This window comes from Grammomys surdaster, unplaced genomic scaffold, assembly GCF_004785775.1.
Source record: "Grammomys surdaster isolate TR1022 unplaced genomic scaffold, NIH_TR_1.0 1129, whole genome shotgun sequence".
Lineage (NCBI taxonomy): Eukaryota > Metazoa > Chordata > Mammalia > Rodentia > Muridae > Grammomys > Grammomys surdaster.
Window position 1 is genome coordinate 174,461 of NW_021605548.1, and position 14,660 is coordinate 189,120.

General features: G+C 45.6%; 1 protein-coding gene across 1 annotated transcript in view; it reads right to left on the reverse strand.

Moving 5' to 3' along the window:
- Positions 1–2,780: 2,780 nt before the first annotated feature.
- LOC114634826 (gasdermin-D-like) overlaps positions 2,781–14,660 on the reverse strand; it is a 19,769-nt gene continuing 7,889 nt past the window's right edge. Inside the window, exons 2-7 of the mRNA XM_028783426.1 lie at positions 4,499–4,601; positions 4,230–4,280; positions 3,539–3,711; positions 3,324–3,468; positions 3,153–3,226; positions 2,781–3,023 (exon numbers count right to left, since the gene is read on the reverse strand). Coding sequence (XP_028639259.1) covers positions 2,781–3,023; positions 3,153–3,226; positions 3,324–3,468; positions 3,539–3,711; positions 4,230–4,280; positions 4,499–4,601 — 789 coding nt within the window. The remainder of the gene's footprint in view (positions 3,024–3,152; positions 3,227–3,323; positions 3,469–3,538; positions 3,712–4,229; positions 4,281–4,498; positions 4,602–14,660) is intronic.

Consider the following 14,660-nt stretch of genomic DNA (forward strand, 5'->3'; position numbering starts at 1 on the left):
TTCCAGGTCTTCCCTTGGGCTGCTGTACTGAGCACCTCACCCTGGGCTTTGCCAAACTTTTTTGGCCACCTTCCCTGTCTTTCCACGAGTGGCCATCTCCTGGACCCCTAACCCTGCTTGCTTTCTCCAGTGCAGAGCTCAGAGTAGACACTAGCCCACTGTGATCAGGCTCTTTGATGGGGCCTGCTGGAGGAGATGGTTACTGTGGCTCAGTACGACAGCACTGAGGCTCTGTGCTGTGTCTGCCACCACCTGGTTAGTAGAGAAATCACCAGGGTCTAATCAGTTGCTCACATGTCATAGGAGTCTAGAGTCCACTCTTCTTCAAAACAGAGCCTCCTTTGAGTAACGTGTTTTCAAATGAGAATGGTGAGCTAGAAAGTTGTTGAGCACTGTGTGAGTGCACTAATGTGAGAGTCACCAACATGACTCTATGATATTTGAGGCCATTCTGGGGCCCTTTAGGTAACATCATTTACACTGTTAGTTCTCCTGATGGTGTGGTGGTTTGCATAAGAACGGGCCTCATCTGCTTTGTCAGCAGGGAGTGGCACTACTTCAAAGAGTAGATGTAGACTTGTTGGAGAACATCTCATCTATGTGCAACCAGCCTTCTGGATAGAGGAAAGAAGTCCCTCTTTCACAATCTCTAATCATAATACAAATCAGGATCAAGGGAGCTCTTGTCCCATCTGACTGACAGAATGTTTGTCTTCCCTGAGCGCACCTTAAAGAGTCTTCATGCTTTTCACCCCAAATCATTTTCCAAGCCTCTACTATGACACATAGGCATGAGTCTACTGTCTTTTCTACAATGCGAGTTTCAGTAAAGATTAAAAAAATGATGTCTTAGTTGGGGTTTCTACTCCTGTACAAAACATCATGACCAAGAAGCAAGTTGGGGAGGAAAGGGTTTATTCAGCTCACACTTCCACATTGCTGTTGGTCACCAAAGGAAGTCAAGATAGGAACTCACACAGGACAGGAACTTGGAGGTAGGAGCTGATGCAGAGGTCACGGAGGGGTGCTACTTACTGGTTTGCTCAGATTGCTTTCTTACCAGCCCAGGAATGACACCACCCACAATAAAATAGGCTCTCCCTCCTTGATCACTAGGTGAGAAAATGCCTCACAGCTGGATGTCATGGACACATTTCCTCAAGGGAGGCCCCTTTCTCTGTGGTAACTCCAGCTTGTGTCAGGTTGACACATAATACCAGTCAGTACAAATGATAATGCTAACCTGTCTAAATCTTACCTCTTTGTGTAAACTCAGAAGCTTCAGTGGCCCTACAAAAGTAGAGGATCTTAACCTCCTTGTGACTGATAAGGGTGAGACTGCATGTTTCCCGGAGAAACAACAAGCCTGTTGGAGACCCAGACTGAGTCACTCCACAAACTGTCTAAAGAACTCAACCCATGGGCTGGAGAGATGGCTCAGTGGTTAAGAGCACTTTCTGTTCCTCCAGAGGTCCTTAGTTCAATTCTTAGCAACCACATGGTGGCTCACAATCATCTGTGATGAGATCTGATGCCCTCTTCTGGTGCGTTTGAAGACAGTGACAGTGTACTCACACACATAAAATAAATAAATTAAAAAAAAAAAGAAAAGAAAAGAACCCTGCCCATACAACCAGTAACATCTGCATTGCAGTCTTTCTGGCTGTCTTTGCTCTTCACACAAGGGTAGCCCATTCATAGGACAGAAGATACCAATCTATTTTTCTTCTAGCCCTATGCCTTCTCCTCTTCCACAAATGGGATTTTTGAAGTCTCCAGGATGACAGACAACCAATTTCTTCTGCAACCATACCTCCCGAGCTCAAACCTGGCAACTCCTCACCCTCCCACCTCATGCCATTCCTCTTCAGCAGGAAGTAGCCAGATCTGAACGGGAGGCCCTGGAGATAAAGAGGTTGGCATGTTAGGATGGAACCCCTGCTCATCTCGAGAACAAGCCGGGAAACCCCAACTGCTTCTCCTTCCCCCAACTCTGCCTGCTCTAAGAAAACTCTGGGGTGACTTGTCATCATTTGTCATCTCGGAGTTTCTGGCCAGGGGCTCAGTTTTTGATCATGGATGGACACAGTGATCACGTGTCATCATTCCACTTCCTAGAACCACAAAACCTTCTTGCTTTAGCCTGGATGTGTAACTTCCCTGATCTCCACGTGTGACATCAGTGAATCCACTTGAGAGCTGCCTCCTAAGAAACTTGCCCTATCTAGTTTTAATCTGGTCTAACCTGGCCTGTGTTTGCATCACTGAGAAACAAGGCACCTATCAGGAAGAACCTGTTGCTACTTCCACCTCTCAGCAAGCTAAGGCTATGTTGCACTATAGAGGTGGTGTGGTCCCCACCGAGTACCAAACACTTGTCCTAGCTGTGCAAGCTCCCAGGGGTGATCTTCCCCCTTTGGCCACATCAGTTAGAAACATCTTCTCCCTAAACACAGAGCCCAGGAATTCCCCTGTGCTGTGAAACTTGTTGATTGCCAGAATCTGCCTGTCTGTAGGTCACAGGTGATAGCTTTCATATTCATCTTAATTCTGTGTGGGCAAACCCCACCCTACCCCATCCAACTGATGATCCAGTATCCCTCAGAAACGCAGCACTATAGTTTGTACATTTATTGAATGTTTCCAACTCTTGGGTCTCATTGCATTCTAACCCGGTGACTGAGTTGGGTACTTGGCCTTCCTAGAGGCTGGGCTTGGCAAGATTCTGCCCTGGCTGGAGGGAAGGGCATGGAGATGTTGCTGGAAGGGAGGCCTGCAGGCTAATGAGGTTTCTGGCTTCGACTAGACAATAGAGCCAGGGAGGCATAGAGAGCACATGTGGGGTCCTGAGAAGTCGGTTCCCAGTGCACCTGGGGGGGTTCCACCCGCAACCTTAGGCCACATTCTTCTAGCAAGACCCAGGTGGGAGCCTTCTCATCCCAGCTGTCGCCAAGGAGCCTGGCAGGCAGGAACACAGTCCTCTGCTCCTTCCATGGGGTGCTCTTTACCAAGATGTGTTCCACCTATCAACAGAGGAGGGTAAGAGGTTATAGATGCTGCCTGTAGTTTGAGCCTGAGGGAAGCAGCCCTTTCCCCTGTCAATCTTGATATCCCCAGGTCCCCATTGCACCCCCCAGGCCGGGTCTTCTCACCAACTCCAGGTGCTTTGACAGTACTGTTGTCTCCAGATCCTTAGCCAGCATCTGCCTCTGAGTTTCACTCAGCACTGGGGAGAGATCTGGTCTGAGAGAGGGTTCCAGAATGCCCATATAGAACCTAGTCCTCCCTTCCTGTCCCTACTAATGCCTCCTTGGTCTGCTCACCATTCAGTGTTCCCAGCAGGTAGAAGATAGGGGCTGCCTGTTTTATCACCAGCTCTCCAGAAGTGAGATCCAGACACTCAAGGATGCAGCCTGCTGGGCCCTCAAGAGGCTCCACCTTCCATCCACTGCACAGTCCCTGCCCTAGCTGAGGAGGCACTAGTAAGTGAGACTAAGCAGGTTTGTCCAGACCCTGTCCACCACCGACACTCACTCACTGAGGCCTCTAAGGCTTCCAGGCTGGTCTGGTCCTGTAAAATCCTCCTGATGTCCACTAGTAGCTGTTGTTTCGTCTCCATTTTTAATCTCCCAAGTTCTAAGGAACCAGCCTTAACCTCTGCAGACAGGTCTTGGAAGTCTTCCCTGAATTCTTCTTCATCAGGGATTCTACCTGCAGGGACTGAGGGCAGTACCACCTGATGCCCATGAGGTCTTGGGGAACATTAGTTAGGAGGAGTAGGTCCAGGTAGCAGATGCAGAAGCCATGGAGTTCCAGGGAGGTCAAGGGGTTACTGACCTGTCTTGTCTGTGATCCTCGAAAATGGGTAGCGGTGATGTAGTGCAGCGAACAGATAAAATCTATGGCGCTTCTGGTCCACTACACTTCTGTTGACCTGACAACAAATCCAGATGGTGGAAGGGGAAGAGCTGTTTTGTGTAGAGACCCATGGACCATTGTCTCATGTCAAAGAGGGATGAGATTTTCCCCTGGACCCTCCCAGACCCATCCCTCCTACTAATGGCAGCCCAGGGCAGATGGAAAGCTAAGCTGGCCCAGCTACATCACCTGAGTTGAGCCTCACCCATTGTGTATACATGTGTATGTGTGGTGTGTGCCCACCTCATGCCCTGAGCACAGAACCCCTCAAAGCTAAGGGGCATGTAAGGCCAGAGGGTTTGGGACTTTACCTGAGGAGGATTCAAAGGTCCTCTGTTTCTCATCTGAGACGAGAAGGATACCTGGCAGCAGGCAGAAGCAAGCAGGTCATCAATCCATTATCCCCAGGGCTCCTGGGACCTCATGAGACCCTGCCCCTGTGACCCACATCTCAGTCCTGACACACTTTAACATCCTGTCTGGGAGATCATGCAGCCAGATACCCACAGCATCCCCTGGCTAGCTGAAGTGCTTCTCTGCCACAGAGTCTGGACTCTAGAGACAGTCCTTTGCCACTCACCCCATGTAGAGCTAATGAGCAGTTTGGCCACTTGGAATGCAAGGACGCTGCCTGGAGGAAGGGTCACCATCTTCTTCCGGCTTTGGTGGCCTTTGCCTTCAACCTGTAGGATGGATATGGGCTCAGGGGTGTAGAGTGAATAGCTACGAGTGGAGTGTCAGCAGGAAGTGGCACTATTTCAAAGGAGTAAGAGATGTAGTATGTTGGAGTACTTCTAATCCATGTGCATCCAGCCTTCTGGATAGAGGAAAGAAGTCCCTCTTTCACAATCTCTAATCATACTGCAAATCAGGATCTAGGGAGCTCTTGCCCCTTCTGTCTCACAGAAGGTTTGTGTTCCCTGAGCTCACCTTAAAGAGTCTTCATGCTTTTCACCCCAAATCATTTTCCAAGCCTCTACTATGACACAAAGGTATGAGTCTACAGTCTTTTCTACAATGTGAGTTTCAGTGTAGATTACAGACAATGATGTCTTCGTCAGGGTTTCTATTCCTGTAAAAAAAACATCCTGACCAAGAAGCAAGTTGGGGAGGAAAGGGTTTATTCAGCTCACACTTCCACATTGCTGTTGGTCACCAAGGAAATCAGGATAGGAACTCACACAGGGCAGGAACTTGGAGGTAGGAGCTGATGTAGAGGCCGTAGAGGGGTGCTACTTACTGGTTTGCTCAGCTTGCTGTCATACCAGCCCAGGAATGACAACACCCACAATAGACTAGGCCCTCCCCCCTGGATCACTAATTGAGTAAATGCCTCACAGCTGGATCTCATGAGGCATTTTCTCTAAAGAGTCTCCTTTCTTTGTGGTAACTCTAGCTTGTGTCAAGTTGACACATACAACCAGCCAGTACAAATTATAATACTAAAATGTCTAAATCTTACCTCTTTGTTTAAACTCACAAGCTTCAGTGGCCCTACAAAAGTAGAGGATCATAATAATGTCCTTGCGACTGATAAGGGTGAGACCTGCATGTTCCCCGGGAAACAACAAGCCTGATGGAGACCTAGACTGAGTCACTCCAACAAACTGTATAAAGAACCCACCCATGGGCTGGAGAGATGACTCAATGGTTAAGAGCACTGACTGCTCTTCCAGAGGTCCTGAGTTCAATTCCCAGGAACCACATGGTGGCTTACCACCATTGTTATGGAGTCTGATGCCCTCTTCTGGTGTGTGTCTGAAGAAAATGATGGTGGTGTACTCATATGCATAATATAAAGAAATAAATATGAAAAAGTTAGCAGTATAAAAACAGAAAGAAATTTTAAAAAAATAACCAAAACTACATAGCATGAAAGGCCACTTGGCTGGTTGACTGTCATCCTAAGTAAATTGTAGTAAGACTGTAGAAAAACAAATCCCGAGGTCCATGCAGACAGGAAACTGGAAACAGTAGAGCTGTTCTAGAATGCAAAGACAATATTTCAAATGGGTAAATGTAGAGTTACCAAGTGACCTAGCAATTGGACTTTTAGGTGCATATCCAATGCAAGATGTCATCACGGGATTGTGGCAATCAATGGTGATGTGTTGCTGAAAAAGGAAACAAGAGATCAAACAGATCAAATGTGTACACCAATGTCTATTGTAGTATTTAAAGTTTTAAAAAATGTTTATTTTAAGTATTTGAGTTCTTTGTCTGCATGTGTGCATGTACAACATATGTGGATGCCAGGAACTGAGTCCTGGTCTTCTGTAAGAGCATCAAGTGCTCTTAACCCCTGAACCATCTTTCCAGGTCTCCATGGTAACATTTTAAAGAGTCAAGCAGATAACCCTTAAGTGACCTGGATGTCCATCAACTCATATATAGATTTTTAAAAATAGTAAATTTGTACAGTATTTTCCCCAGTTCTGGGCCCTGCACATACCAGGCAAGAAAGTGGTCTATAACTAAGCTCTGTCACCAACCCACAGTAGGGTGCCTGCATGGCAATCGGGAGGCATGAATACACTTCTAAGATACACTGCAGAATGTGGATGAAACCTGAAACCATGGCCACAAGCAGAAGAAGCCAGACCAAAACTAAACCAAACCAACACAAACCAACCAACCAACCACACACCCACACCATTACTGTGCAAGTTATCCTGTATGAAATCTCGAAAATAAGCCAATCTGTAAGTGGTTGCCACTGACTAAGGGATGAATAAATAGGGAGAAACTCCTAATGGTTTTGGAGGGTTTTTTCCCCTGTGGTGTGGGCAATAGTCACACAGGTTTATTTATCTGTGCACTTGTTTATTTAATTGAACTTGGAGACAGGGTCTCTTTATGTATCCCCTGCTGGCCTGAAACTCACAAGACAAACAAGACTGTCTTGGGACTCACAGAGATTCACCTGCCTCTGCCCCCTGAACACTGGGCTTAAAGGCATGAACCACCTTGCCTATACATGTTTGAATATACTAGACTCCCGGAATTATGCACTTTCAAATGGCTGGAGTATATGTCAATAGAGGCATTTAATTTCAAACCTTTAGACTCCCAGGGGGCTGTAGAGACAGGCCAGCAGTTAAGAGCATGTACACTATTACAGAGGGTTCAAGATCTGTTCCTAGCACTCACATGGTAGCTAGTAATCAAGTTCCAGAGCATCCAGTGTGTTCTTTTCCCCTTCATGGCCACTACACACACATGGTACACAGAAACACAAGAAGACAAAGCAGAAAATAAAAATGAAGAAAAAATGCTTTGAATAAACCTGGAGTTTAGTTGAAGCTCTCAATCTAGCTACAGGCTCCTCAGGGCCTTGCTGTTCTGGTGTCAGATGCTGTGGACCTGCTAAGCACACAGTACCTAACAAGCAGCCCTCCCAGACCACTCTTAGGCTTTGGAGCATTGTAGCTTTAGCCCCAGGTTTAAGGTCGGGCTCTTGAGAGTGTCCCTTCTCCCAGGCTTGGCCATGGTAGGAACAGGCTGCTGCCAGGTCCAGGTCCCTTCATTGACATCTCCCAGCTCCTCAGGGATGGGATGTTTGCAGCCCATCCAACCTTTGAAGACATATAGCTAGACAGAGCTGTTCTCTACCAGGACCCCAGAAATCAAGAAGCTCATTCATATTCTGACTCTAGAGATGTGCAGGCCCTCTCTATTGGAGGGGCCCATAGCTGTGGTGCTGACCTGGTGTGGTCTCTCCATGATGAAGACAGGGCACTGGTCTGGATGGGAGCTTGCCTGGTGCAACTCCTTGTTCACAGTTTTGGGACTTTAAAACTAATCTGAAATGAAAAGTTCTGGGTCTGTTGGCTCCTGATTCAGACAAAAGGGAAACATTATATTGTATTGAGAAAACCCCAGGACCAGTTCATCAGGTAGAGGGTGTGTGGGGTTTGTGTCGACCTTGAGCTCTGATTGAACTCATTTGCTGGTCATGAGTCCATCTCCTTTCTGGTTTCAGTAGGAGGCTCAAAGGAGAGTAGCATTCAGTATAAATGTATGTGTCCTAGTTGGCTTCAGCTGGCAGATCCCTTACCTCCCCTTCTATATGCCAAAGATATCTCCTCACCAGGGACAGCCAAAGAATGCAAAGATTAGAATGCAAGAATTGCCTAGGTTAGATTGCCCTATTGGCATTTCTGTGGGGCTATCATCTTCAATCGTAATCGCGTGGGAAGGGCCATCCCTTTGTATGCGGTATCATCTGTATCCATCTGTAAATGTCGTTGGGCTGTATAAGAGAACTATGGGAGAATATACGTGGGAGTGAGCCAGCACACAAGCCAGCAAGCAACTTCCCTCCTTGGTATCTCCCACAGCTCATGTTCCTGTGCTGATGTAAAGATTAGATGAGAGAATTAGAACTTTCTCCCCACTTGAGAAACTACCAGGTGGCTGAAACCTTCCATTGTGCTCTCAGTCAGAGAATTCCAGAAACGCCCTGTCCCAGGAAATGACTCAGCCAAGGTATGGGTGAGACCCCTTACCTCCCCTTCTACATACCAAAGATATCTCCTCACCAGGGCCTGACATTGAATGCAAAAACAATGGGCCCCACCAATGAGAGGTAACCAGCTCATGCTACCAAATACCTATAGTCTGAAGAAGTATAAAACTGAATGTCGTTTTTTTCCATGGTCGCCTCTGCTCTGATTGAAGGACGGCCCCATAACACTGGATGAATCAATAAACCTCTTGAATATTGCATTGATCTCTATCTCTGTGTCTTTAGAGAGGGACATACTGGTCATAGGAACAGGTGCTCCGAGACTTAAACTAACTTCCTTCAAAGAAGAACTGAGACATACAAGCCACATAAATCCTTTCCTTCCCACAGCAACAAGAAACAAACCCAAACAGTATGTGCATGTTGTACACATATGTCTCTGTATCTGTGTGTACTATATGGACATGTGTCTGTTTACTTGTTCATGTGTTTGTACCTGTAAGTATATGTGTTCATGTTTCTACAGGAGCATGTACAAGCATGTGTTTCTGGAAGTATAGATGCTTTTGTGTGTTTATGTGTGCACATTTGCACAATGCATGTGTTTGAGTGTATCAGTGGGGCTTGTGCCAAGCCAGGGCTGTCCACTGCAGGAAGTGACTCCATCTGACATACCAGGTCTTCAATCTCCCTCTGCTCCTTTTCTAAGCAGTACTGACCCTTATGAGCCTTGTTCCTTATTTCTCCCTCTCCAGTTGTGCCAGCTTTAGGTCAGGGACAAGGACAAGTAGTCTTTCTTTATTTGTTTTGAGACAGGGTCTTTTTATGTTTCCCTGGCTGTTCTGGAGCTCACTATGTAGATCAGGCTGGCCTCAAACTCATAGAGATCCTGCTGCTTCTGTCTGAGATTAGGTCCATGAACCATAGCACCCTGCTGGATGAAGCATTTTGAGTGCAGGGGGATCTTGAGGGTTTTCAGCAGGATGTGATAAGCTCTTCTTTACTTCTGTTATTTTTTGGTTTTCAAGAATTTGTATTGAAGACCTCCGCAGAGGGGAGACCCTCACTCAATTCTCAGAAAGTCTCGACCACCCAGTAATCTGCTCGAGACACCGTGAACTGGAGCAATATCGAGGTTTATTAGGGTGTATGACAGCTAGCTGCCGGTCAATTCGTATGCCCATGCAGGAGCAGAATTGACCCCAACAGCCAGTTTGAGAGGGGTTTTTAAGGGGAAAAGCCACAAACCAAGGAATGGGGAGGGGGCTCATGGTTGTTAAGGTGGCATAACATAAAAGTAGCAGAACATTCCAAAGGAACCCAACCCAGGTGAAAACTCTCTGTATGCTTATCTTTCTCAAGAATGTGGTCCTGCCCTGTTACTTTGGCCTTGCCCTGTCACTGCAGTTCTCAGCTTGGTTCCCAGCGTGGTTCTCAGCTTGGTTCCACCTAGTTCACTTGCATTCTTTCCTTTCTCTTTGCGATAGGCCAGTTCCAGTAATGGTGACTGGTCTTTCCACATTCCTAACTTGCTTCATGGCTCAGTTTCTCAGAAAATTTTCTATGTCCTTATAAAGAAAGCCTAAAGAATATTTTATATGTCTAAAAAGGATTCTATATACCCAGTATCTATAATTTTTCACTCTACAGTATTACACTGTAAGACTCTTGGGGAGCCTTAGCTTATCTAAGACCCCTTAAGTGAACCACGGGGAGACATAAATTGATGCAAAAAGCAAGAGAAATTTTAATGATCCAATGCAATTGGGTTGTCCTACAACGAAGGTGGAGTGGCGACCCCAGGCGGCCCATTTGGTCAGTTTTTGTATAGTTTAAGGTGTGGACTAGAGAAACAATGACTAGGCACAATATGATTGGCAGAACAGTGTGACTTTTAAACTGATTGGTTTTTGGGGAATGAGGTTGCAAGGGTCTTCCTTGTCTGTAAGTGGCAAGGGTTGGTCTGTCCTCTGGAATATGTCTATGTGCTCTGGGTCTTTCTCACCAGCTATGGGGTTCCCTTCCATGTGGTTGGAGGAATGTTAATCAACCTCTCTGTTCCTCCTCTGAATGTTAATCCAGCAAGTGTCCTCTGACTAAGGAATGTTAATTAGCCTCTCCCATGGGGTGGGGGACAAATGTTCCAAAGTTCCTCTTTCATTCCCCCTTTTTTCTTTGTGCATGCTTCAAGCTTGAAGTTATTTGATGGTTATGCAGCTTGTATCTCCTCTCCTCTGTATCTAGCTCTTGATATCTTTGTCTCAGGACCATCAACTGTACTGTACCTATGCAATCTTTAATGAAAGCAACTAAGCAGGTTTAAAAGGCAAGGGACCAAAGTCATAGGGAGGTACAAAATTATCAGTGGTTCTAACAATATGGAAATCAAGGTAGTAAACTAAGGGGAATTAGAAGTTAAACCAAGACTCAAACTATCTTTGGGCTTTCTCTCTCTGTCTCTGTCTTTCTCTCTGTCTCTCTCTCTGTCTCTCTCTGTCTCTCTCTCTCTCTCTCTCTCTCTCTCTCTCTCTCTCTCTTTCTCTCTTGGGTAGTCCCTCCAGTACCTTTGCCATTGAATCTTTAACTATCCTCCTCCCACACCCTGGATGGTCTCCAGTATGTACTTCTCAATTTTCTACACCAATAGGTAACACAGAAAAAGTAGCTGTCCCTTTACACACATACACTGATGGGCCTGCTGTTGGCTTCTCTCATCTCAGGAGCACACATGTATGGAGTTTCTCACAGGACACTTCTCAACTTTGGGTGTATACACCCTAAGCCCCACCCTCTAAGGCTGCTTCTGGGACACAGTTTAGATTCAAAAGTCCCTTGTCCCCAACATTTGGGTAATCTCCACCCCTGTGTCTCTAGGGTGGGGACATCCCAGGAGTCAAGGCCTGCTGCTAACTTACAGAGTTCAAAGACAAGGTCTGGCAGCTGAAAGGATATGAAAATTCATAGAGAAGTTTGGGACCCCCCCATATAAATTAAGGTTAGCAAGATCACAAGCTCACAGGTTTCAGGAACTAACTGGCCACAAAAAGAAGAAACTAGCCAGAAAGTAGTTCAGGTAGGTCGTTCTGAGAACTGGCTTACCATAAAGGACAGCAGTACTAAAGATACAGGTTGGCTAGGTTGCTCCAGGAAATGGCTGCTTACAATGGTCAGGATAAGGTCACATTCCTGAACAGAATGTGTACAGGATGTTTCCCACTCCCTACCCTGGTTTATGACCAGCTAAATAATGAGTTAAGAATTCTCTACTGTTTTTATGATGTGGGTTGGGATTTCTCCACTGTCCCCTCTTGGTTTCCCCCTTTACCACCCCCCTTTCCCAGTTTGTGGTTTTCTCCTTTAAATACCCCTTGCTCCGGTGCCTCAGGGTTGACACTCCTCATGTGAGCCTCGGCCTCAGCCGACTGATATCCCAAAATCTGGAAATAAAGTCTTTTGTGGTTTTTTAGCAATTTTGGTCTCTAGAGTGATTCTGGGTAGTCACAATCTCCTGTGGCTTGGGTGGGGATCTCCCCACTCCGGGGGCCTTACATTTTGGTTCATGGGCTGGGAAATTGCAACCACCCAAGTCTCTGAGAACTCACTTGGAGGTGCAAGTGCTTGAGCAGGTCTGTGTATTGTCTGTCTGTTCTTTGTTTTTGTGTTTGCAAAGTGGCTGTTTCTGTGACAAGGACAACAAACTGTGTACTGTGTTTATTAAGTGTCTGTGCACATGGAAGAGGGCAACTGTCTGTGTACTGTGTCTGTGAAGTCTCCGTGTGCCCATGGCAGGAGTGACCATCTGTGTAGCCTGGTTTCTGTGCTGGTGACAGGAGTGGGAACTGGGCAAGGCACAGAGAGCATTTTGCTACCCTGGAATAGGTCAGGTTACGAATTCCAGGAGGGAATTCATGGGAAATGGAACCAGTGGGACAGATGTGTAGGCACACTGCAGGCCACAGTTCTCTAGAGGACGATCTGGAGTTTGTTTGTATGGGAGATAGGGTCAGAAATGACCCTTTCTCTGTCTGAAAGTGGTCTTGAGCCACTGTCGCCTGGGGCAGCATCTGTTGAAGCTCTCGTGGCTATGTGTCCGTGTCTAATTCTGTGTTGTTCATTGCTGGTGGTGCTAGGAATCTGTTAGACTTGGTCCAGCCTAGGCTGGCCAAGTCATCTGAATCTGTTAGATTAGGTTCAGCGTAGGCTGGCCATGTAGTCTGGTTATTGGATTCTTTTACTGGCAACTTTTCTATGTCTTGATTGTGTAACCTGGTTTCTGCACCTGTGACAGGGGCGAGAACTGTCTGTATCATCTGGTTTATGTGCCACCTGTGACAGAGGTGAGCCATCTTGGTTTTTTTCTCTGTTTTCCTGGTGAACTGGTTGTGTGTTGGTTGTCTTTCTATTTGATATTGGACTTTGACTGACGTTATTTTGGACTGAATCTACTGTGTCAAATATCCTAAGTTAACAAGAAATAACCTGGCCACCGGCAGAGAAAGAGCTAAAACAATTGTCTGATCTCCGTGGTATGTCAGCAAAAGAAAAGGAACTCTCCAGCTCCTACTGGAGAGATTCTTGGTTATACTTTCTTTGTCTATTGTGAGTCCTTGTCACGCCAAATTTGTCCACATGTGTCGTTGTCTGTCTTTGTTTCATTAGAATAAATGACTGTTCTATATTTCATGTTCAGAGAGATAAAAAAGGGTTAAACCTTCTGGCTTGATTTAGTTTAAAACTTGTTTAAAAGGCAATCTCAATTTCCACAACAAAAGCTGATAGGCAAGTCCCCCTGATCTGCAACTGGAAGTGAGGCACAGCTGGAGGAGCCCTGGCAAAAATGATTCTTTGCACAAGCTGCTCTTGGGGAGGCCAAGAACTTTTTGGCTTTCCTGGTAAAGAAACTGATTTTTTTTCCTAGAGAAATTTCTGTGACAGAAATTTCTCTAGGAAAATTTGGTTTATTGGGTTCAACAAATGACAAGGTACTTCACTCTTGATATTACAGCTAAGTAAGTAAGAAAAAATTTTTTTAGATGAAACATAATATGTGCATCTACTTCATTTTTTTGTTTCTGAGTACTTTTAAAGGTATTAAAACTTTCTATGTGTTTTGGTTATACATTATTAGCCCATAAGTTTTTGGATATGATTAAACATTAGCAACTCTGGTAACAGAAAGTTGGCTTAAAACTGGTAACTCAGGATTGGAGTCATTCAGAAAGCAGATGTATAAGGATAGGATTTAAAACAATGTCTCCTTAAGAGATATTAAAAGCTGCACTATCATGCATTCATATATAAGAACTGGCTGCAAAACTTTGAAACATGAAAGTAATTCGCTTGGTGTTGATTTTAGAGAAAATAGATTGTTTACATTGTTAAAAATTGGTTTTGTTTCTCAGAATTATGGTTACACTCTAATATTACAAAAGAAACTTAAAAATATAGTTAAACTGCCAGTGTTCCAGTGGCTGCAATTGGCAGTTTAATCGTGAGCTTGAGAATTCTTGTTGCTGTTGTTTGAGACAGGGTTTCTCTGTGTAGCCCTGGCTGTCCTGGAACTCATTCTGTAGACCAGGCTGGCCTCGAACTCAAAAATCCACCTGCCTCTGCCTCCCAAGTGCTGGGATTAAAGACGTGTGCCACCACCGTCTGGCTAAGGTCGAGAATTCTTAACACATCCATGTTTATGGATGAAAAGAAGATTGAGCAGGGAGAGATTATTGTAAAAGTAAGAAAAAATAAAAACAACTGTGACACTGTACTGACCTGCTGCCAATTAGATATGGTGGTAGAGACAAATTTAGGTCGCCCTCAAGAAAGAGAGGAGATATCTGTAGGGGTCTTAGAAGACTAATCACCCTTCCTTTTCAGACAACCCAGCCAGTCTGACGGGACTGGTAAAGTCTTTGATGTTTTCCCACCAGCCCGCCTGAGATGATTGTCAATAGCTTTTGCAGGTTCTCTTTACTACTGAAGAGAAGGAAAGGATTCTGTTAGAAGCCTTTAAGAACGTTCCTGGTGACAATGGGCAGCCTACGCAAAGCCCAAAGAGATTGATGATGGATTCCCCCTTAACTGTAGGTAGGGGGCGGCTGGTGGTCTACCATCAGGCTCTAGTGGGTCTCCAAGGGGCATCGAGATGGCCGACAATTTGGTCAAGGTGAAAGAAGTCCTTCAGGGACCCAACGAGCCACTGTCTGTGTTTTTTGAGAGGTTGCTGGAAGCATGTAGACTGTATATGCCTTTCGACCCAACTTCTAAGGGGCAGCGG